This window comes from Eutrigla gurnardus, assembly GCF_963514095.1.
Source record: "Eutrigla gurnardus genome assembly, chromosome: 9".
Lineage (NCBI taxonomy): Eukaryota > Metazoa > Chordata > Actinopteri > Perciformes > Triglidae > Eutrigla > Eutrigla gurnardus.
The window spans coordinates 687,286-695,034 of NC_139923.1; the positions used below are offsets into that span (position 1 = coordinate 687,286).

Below are 7,749 nucleotides of genomic sequence, written 5' to 3' on the forward strand. Positions count from 1 at the left end.
ACACTTCCGTTCTGTCCCTTCAAATTAAAAGTACTCGGCCGGAAGTAGGTTACACTTGTATATCTTTATGTGTAGAGGATCAAGTTTTTAATCCCGTTAATGTGATGTAAACAAACTGCCCGCATACAGGACGCTGTTTTCATCGGGTTTTCATCCGTTTAAATAAAATGTTGCGTCCCCATTTGGAAAACATGCAACTGTGAACTGTCAACAACACGGCATTACTAACGATAGGAATTGTTGCCGAAATAGCTCACAGATACGTTACTTATAGAGCGAAGAACGCAGCATTAGCGTCATTGTGGCTAGTGCTAACTACGCTAACACACATCGAGTTACCGTCCAAAACGTTACACAGACATGTTAACTAACCATTCAGAAACGTCCTGCTGCATCCGCGGCGTAGAACTTCTACAGGAGCTGGTCCTGGTTCTGGGTCGGAGTCCGGTTCGAAGCGGTACGGCTGGACCGCTGTTAGTTTGTAGCGTAGAACCATAACCATGGCAACAAGCACTGCATGAAAAGTGGGATTTTCGTCAGTTAGCGGCCCTGTAAATTGACGTGGAAGTTCAGGTTTACGACTGCAAACGGCAATTTGCAGGAAACACCGAAAACTGACGTAAATTGCCGGGAATTGACGTGGGCCTTGCTTGGCAGTTGTCCCCCCATGACCCCCCTCCCCGTAATCTTAGGGGAGGCTTTAACATGTAAATGAAAATGCTGTGAGCTATACAAATGCAAATCAGGGTAGCAGGGGGAGTTTTCCCCCAGGTGACATTTTTCTGAAAGGTGTTAACTTCATTTCATCTTCATTCAAAGATATAACTTAATTTCATCTTCATTCAAAGATATAACTTAATTTCATCTTCATTCAAAGATACACAAAACAATTTGCTTCAACAATTACTTTTAATCAGGCTTTGCCACAAAGGTAAAATGTACATTCATGCAAACAACATCACAGTCTCCTAGAGCTCAACCACTGTGCATAGTGGTATGACTACAGTGACCCTTTCTTTGGTCTTGCTTAAATGCACAGCGGATGTGTTAACCACACATCTCCCAGCAATGCGCTCAACAGGCAGAAATGATGCTGGGTATGACGTGTCTGTTCCCTGCAAGCTCCAAACTTCTATTGGCTTTCCATAAAAATGTCTGTCCGGATGGGGATGAAGCCAGGAAACTTGCGCAGTAACATGTTTAAATGCAGTACCTTTTGACACAACATTAACAACTATAAACTGCTTTATAATGGCTGGTCGTAGTTCTGCTAGAGGGTCAAGGATGGGTTCATATATCATAGATCTCGGCTGTGTTAGAAATGCCATACTAACGTCCTACTCGTACTTAATTGTGACGTAAATTTGAGTACGTAGTGCGTTCACATACAATAGTATGTGAATTTGTGCACGCGAGAAATGCCCGGATGTATACTGCATTGGCAAGAATTTCTGAGTACAGCGGACCTTGCTAAATCTACTCAACTTCCCAAAATGCATTGCGGCTCGTCTGACTTCACAAGTTTTGGATAATGGCGGACGACTGCGGTGATTCTGGCGACAGCCCGACACAAACCGCGTACACATGTAAGTATACTGTAACATGATTGTTATGTTTCCAGCTGACTTTTAAATCGTATTGATAATGAACGTTACTTTATTGTTGTTGGCATTGTACGTTAACGTTACGAATCGAAGGTCCTGCTAGCCGGCTAGCCTACTGACGCTAATTTACCACAGAGGTTAGCGAGCGCAAGCGAAGCGGAAAATGTGCCGTTTTTACCGACGTTAACATATAATATAGTGCTGTTAAACCGTGGTTATATATTTACTAACGGTGATTAATAACGCCGTGCACCGTTGTCCGTTAAAGGGGCGGATGCAGACACCGGGCGCCTCATTCAGTGAGGAGCATGTGTCTGCAGACCCGGAGACCGCAGATTCAGACCCGCACGTTTGGACCCGCAGGTTCAGACCCCTTGGTTTTTTGCTACAGCGCCCCCTGGTTTTTTATTATGCTAATGTTACCTGGAACATGGAGGACCCGTCGGAAGAAAAGGTATTGAACGTTAATCACATCGTTCTTTTCGTGTCATAAAAGTTTTTGTTGAAAATGCATCTGACAGCGTAACGAACGTTTGACTTATAATACGTTTACAATTAGCCTTATGCACGTCAAATGCAACATAATATTTAGGCTAATCAAGCTTAGCATTTTTCTGCTAGAAGCACATGTTACCAGGGCACATTTTTAAATGTCCGTGAAAGTTCTCAGTCATCCAGGTCATCTTATTTGTAATGGAACTGAAACTGTTAATACCGTGTGCATTAAATTAAACAAAAATAAAACTTTAAGTAGCCTGTGTAGGTCAACGATAACTGTCTGTGACATTAAACCAAATTGTGTGTGTGTGTGTGTGTGTGTGTGTGTGTGTGTGTGTGCGTGTGTGCGTGCGTGCGTGCGTGCGAGTGTTGGCATAGTGTGTTTATTAAACTTAGGTTCATGACACAGTCTCTTTCTCTCTTTTAAAGGTGCACATAACTATCCAGCATGGACAAAATTTGCCCCAATTGGAGACATGCTGCAAGCTATTCCACTGTCCATTCTGCAGCTCAAGTTTGTTTCAGCCTACGAAGTGGAGCAAATGCAGAAAACATCTGCAGTCCCATTTTAACAGAGCTGTTAATTACCAAGGTAAAGTCTGAACACATTCTCGATGTAGGACATGGTTTGTGTGTCACATCCTTCTTGTATTCTTTTTTTTATATATCGTAGGATCAGTGCATTATATTTTTAAAAACAGCACACCAAATGAAAGAATAGTGTCAGACAGAGTGGCCTCACTACTCAAGTTCCACCCCACATTCAAGCAGTCAGTGGCCGCATTGAGGCTGAAAAGGCACTGGTGGACTTCATTGTGCACTCACAAGGAGCTGAGCAGCATTTGATGGTAGTTTTCAAATTGTTACATTTTCTCATTACTAGTGCTAAAAATTAAAAAAAAAGGCACGCTGCCACAACAACCCCTTTGTTAGTATTATTCTCAGAAATTGTATCACTCACCAATGAACTAACTAGCTCCTTTTTTAAACTTTAGGATATGCATGTATGTGTATAATGCTATGTAATATAAATGTATACCATTATGTATTTAATTCAACTGCCATTTATAGTCAGTATTTCAGGCAGTTCTTGCCACACAGCACACTAAATCAATAATTTCTTAACCCTTGCCTTAGACTATACTTGGTGGCAAGCCATCCAAGTGGGCAGTGATGAAGCAAGTCCCAGTTTACCTGGACAGTGAAGAGGAACAGAAGACCCTCTTCAACCATCTTAAGTCACTGCTAGACAGAACTCAAGCAACAGTGAAATACACTGATGAGGTTCAGTTTATTTGTGAGGTTCTCTTTCCAGAGGTGAGCATAACCTTGTGTGTGCTACAGAATTTTAAAAGCCGGCATGAATGGCAGATATTTGTGTTTGTGTATTTGTATCAATTTAATTGCTTAAAATTCTGTTTAGGCCATCATATATGGCATCTCTGCCTTGAATGCCATTTCATGGGAGGAGGCAGAGCAGGTCTTCCTGGCAGGGCCTGCTGTCGATCAAAGGTAAGAGGAGAGAAGTAGGAATTTAGAGTACATTGATGGTTCTTCTATTCCAGTATTTATCATTTTGTCTGTTTTCAGTGAAGTGGACGAGTTCTGCAGGAGGCTGGAGAGGCAGATGAAGAAAGACGGCGCACTGCCATAATTTGTGAAAACCTGTACAATTTAAAAAAAAAAAAAAAAAAAAATTTTTAAAACCATTTCATTTCATTCGGCGCACTGCCACAATTTTTTTTTTTAAACCATTTCATTTCATTGTAGGCTATTTTGAGACTGTTTTGTCATTATAACCCCATGCAAAAGAACATTTAAAAGCATGTAATTTCACTGGAGGTTAATTATTTATTGTTATTTATTTTTTTAGTCCAAAATATTTTTAAAAAGTTTAAAAGTAATCCAAGCTTCACAAACAATTAGATCTTGGCGTTTTATTTATTTATTTAGTCAGTCCAAAATATTTTTAAAAGTAATCCAAGCTTCACAAACAATTAGATTCTTGGTGTTTTATTTATTATTATTATTTTTATTATTTATTTTATTTATTTTCCCTGTCGAAAATCCATAAGAAGGGGTCTGAACGGTCCAGACTGTGGAGTTGCAGTTTTACAGTCAACCAGTAGGTGGCACTGTCAAAAAACCACAAGGGGTCTGAACGTGCGGGTCCAAACGTGCGGGTCTGAATCTGCGGTCTCCCCGTCTGCAGAGACATACTATTGCATTCAGTGGGGGGAACGAGGAGGAGACGTTCACGTTCACCGGCAGCAGGAATGCTGCTCTGAGAGGCTTCACTTAAGAAAATGTGGTTTAAATGTTATAATTCTTATATCCAGGACTGCTGGAGACTCTCAGGATGTCCCAGGACGGCTGGAGACTCTCAGGATGATTGCGGTAAGAATATGTTCGGTGACTGCTAGCTAAGCTAAAATTAGCAAAGCAAGCCCAAGCTAAAAGTAGCTTAAAAGCTAATAGTCCAAGCTAAAAGTAGCATAGTAGCCTTGTAAAAGAACAAGAGAGAGGAACCAGTGTAACGTTAAGTTGCTTTGTTAAGTGTACGTTGTTGGTCTTTTACAGGAAGCAGTACGCCGTCTTCACAACTCGGAGACGAATTGTAGGCGCTACGAACCGGAGCAAGGGTATGAATTAAAGAATATGCTTTCATTCTGCTGTATAAGGAAATGGATGCGTTAACAGTAGATACCGATCTTAACTGTTCATTTTGTTTTCACAGACGAACCTCGCCTCATAACGAAGCTGTGACCTCTTACTTGCTCGGAGCTTTGTCCGCAAGTCCGGATTTCTATGACGCCGATAGTGACGCCATTGTGTGTAAGTAACTTTTACTGTTTTCTTCTTCCTTGTTTTAATTTTACTGTGACTTAAGTTTTCTTATTCATACCACTCATTTAATTGTTTTCCAGCTGCCTGTAAGACATACTATGAAACGGTACGCAGGAGCTTCAGACACACACAGCCTGATCTCGCATCGCAGGCGGAAGCTGTGAAGAGGTCAGCTCGGAGTCGTTCCAGGAGAAAGAGGGTAAGACTTATTAGATTTATTAGATCCGTTTTTGGTCAATGTGACCAAACCTACCTAAACCTATTTTTCAGGTGCATTAATAGATGTGTTGTGTCCATGCGCAGTGCATCGCGCAGTACTGATTGTCTTTATTGATTGTTTTACAGCTGCCGGAAGCGAGACGGAGTGTGCTTGCTGGCGATGAGGCGGACCGTTGGAAGTGCGCCACCACAGACATGATGTCTGATGAGGAGGACGGCGTCGTTGGCGGGGTGTCTGGATGGATTGTGCGACCTCCATCCTCTCGTAGCCAGGAGCTCACCGAGCTCTGTGCGACTCTACAGTCGCGATTAGAGAAGACTCCCAAGTACAGGGCCACGCACCGCAGGCGGCTGTAAAATTGACCAAATTCGGACAGAATGTCGCCAGTTCATTTGTTTGTTGTGTGGGCAAATTTGTACAGTTGTGTGTTGTGTTGTCAATAAAGCTCTTTCTTTGAATACTTCCTCCTGGCAATTCAATTAATTCATTCATATTTATATTTATAAATATATAAATAAATAAAAATAAATGTGTGTGTATATATATACATATATATGTATATATATATATATATATATATATATATATATATATATATATATATATATGTATAGCAGTATATATATATTGGTTAGCAGATCTATCACTATATATATATAGTGATAGATCTGCTAACCAATCACTAGTGATTATTCTTGTTTAAAAGACCCAGTGTGACCAATAGTAACACATCTGCCAACGTGGGTTGGCTTTACATTTATAATGACCAGATCTGCCAACCAATCACGAGCGATTATACTTGTTTAAAACTAGTGGTTTCATCCAATCCTGAGTGAGGATATTCAAGCCATCTCTGGCCAGGCGGGGTTTCGCCGCTATTCATATGCTAATTAGAGCCTTCGCTGTGGTTCGTTTCCGACAATTTTCGGCACAGACGAACGCGGCGTTCGCAGCCTGTAAATTGTCGTTAACTCCCGAAAATTAGGGAGATTTCCGGGCGTTTACAGGGACGAAAATCCGACTTTTCATGCAGTGAAGCTGGACGCGGACAGCACGGGGCGGAGAGACACAACCACTTCCTCAATAGGAGCGGGGTCGGGGGTCATCTCATTAGCATAAGGCTACACCCCGACAGAATCACCCGTTTGAAAAAGTGGGGTAAAAAAGCTGAAAATGAGGAGTGTGATCCACTCCGAAATACATGTTCCGATTGTTTTTTCCAGTTGAGGAATTCAAAGACCAGGTTTGGAGACATCAATAACTTATATTAACTTGTGGAAAAATAGCATAATAGGGCCCCTTTAAGTGAACAATGTTTGTTCAAACAATAACATTGATGAAATGGATTCCAGATAAATTATTGTGTGGTTATTTGCTTTGCCGTGAATTGTGCAATAGAAATACTTTTTACTTTTAATAATACTTTGAGTACATGTCAGAGCCTGTACTTTTTACTTTTACTTGAGTAGATATTTGGATCAGTACTTTCACTTTTACCAAAGTCATTTTTTACACAGGTACTTTTACTTTTACTACTCAAGTAAAGAATCTGGCTACTCTGACCAGATCACTTGGCTCCCAGAATGCAGTTCTGTTAGTGACTGCCAATATCTCTAAAAACAGACTGGGAGGTAGAACCTTCAGATACTGGGCTCCTTTACTGTGGAACCAGCTCTCTCCATGGGTCAGAGAGGCAGATACTCTAACTACATTTAAGTAGAGAGACCCCCCCCCCTCTCCTCTCCTTACCTCTCGCACCTTGTAGTTTGGCCTTGGCGTCTCGCACTCTCTCTGTTTCCACAGATTCTCCACAGCTCCATCCCTCTGCACCAACCGCCGCCTGCATCACCCTCCTTCCCCCCGCTGTTAAACTGGCCTGCCCTCCCTGTTCACGACCCAGTCTGCCACCGACTACTCCCATTAAGCTGGCCTGCTCTCCCTGCCTTTCCTGCCCACCGGAAGTTGCCTTCGTCAGCTCCTGTCAACCATTTCCATGTTTTTCCATATTCTCTGTTATAAACTGTTTTCTTGTCCGTATACAACATCTACTGCACGTCTGCCTGTCCTGGGTGAGGGATCCCTCCTCTGTTGCTCACCCTGATGTTTCTCCAATTTTACCCAATTTAAAAGGGTTTTCCTGGGAGTTTTTCCTCAGTGGATGTGAGGGTTTAAGGGAAGAGGATGTTGTTATGATGCTCATGCTATGTAAAAGCCCTTTGAGACAACTGTTTGTAAAAACAGGCTATACAAATAAAATTGCCTTGCCTAACCCGCTTGGACTGTAATTCATATTCATGCTACTAGTTTGATCATTGACTGACTACATGAATAGTTACACAGAGGAGATTCTTCAAGTCTTATAGTCATACGGTAAAAAAAGCAAAGAGAGATTTTGCAGCAGTAGAACACTTTTACTTTCACATTCTGAACTGGGTTCGTCACTTGAGACCTAATGCAGCGTCTCCATAACACTCCTGTCTAACATCTACAGGTAATTTACAAAGTGATACTAAGCTGTCAAAACAACACATTGACGAGGCAACTTTATAACATCATAAAAACATGTCAAATTTCATTTCA

General features: G+C 41.5%; 1 protein-coding gene across 1 annotated transcript; it reads left to right on the forward strand.

Moving 5' to 3' along the window:
- Window positions 1-2,852: 2,852 nt before the first annotated feature.
- On the forward strand, window positions 2,853-4,280 carry LOC311019040 (PWWP domain-containing DNA repair factor 3A-like). The gene is made up of 4 exons (XM_084018206.1): window positions 2,853-2,950; window positions 3,240-3,419; window positions 3,526-3,614; window positions 3,693-4,280. The coding sequence occupies exons 1-4, from the start codon at window positions 2,948-2,950 to the stop codon at window positions 3,754-3,756; spliced, it is 336 nt and encodes a 111-aa protein (XP_083874332.1). The 5' UTR covers window positions 2,853-2,947; the 3' UTR covers window positions 3,757-4,280.
- Window positions 4,281-7,749: the final 3,469 nt, after the last annotated feature.

What these genes read in the sequence shown, in the direction of transcription:
- LOC311019040 (XM_084018206.1), top strand. An exon ending in GTGAGGTTCTCTTTCCAGAG is followed by an intron (nt 3,420 to 3,525) that starts GTGAGCATAACC and finishes AATTCTGTTTAG; the next exon opens with GCCATCATATATGGCATCTC. An exon ending in GGGCCTGCTGTCGATCAAAG is followed by an intron (nt 3,615 to 3,692) that starts GTAAGAGGAGAG and finishes GTCTGTTTTCAG; the next exon opens with TGAAGTGGACGAGTTCTGCA.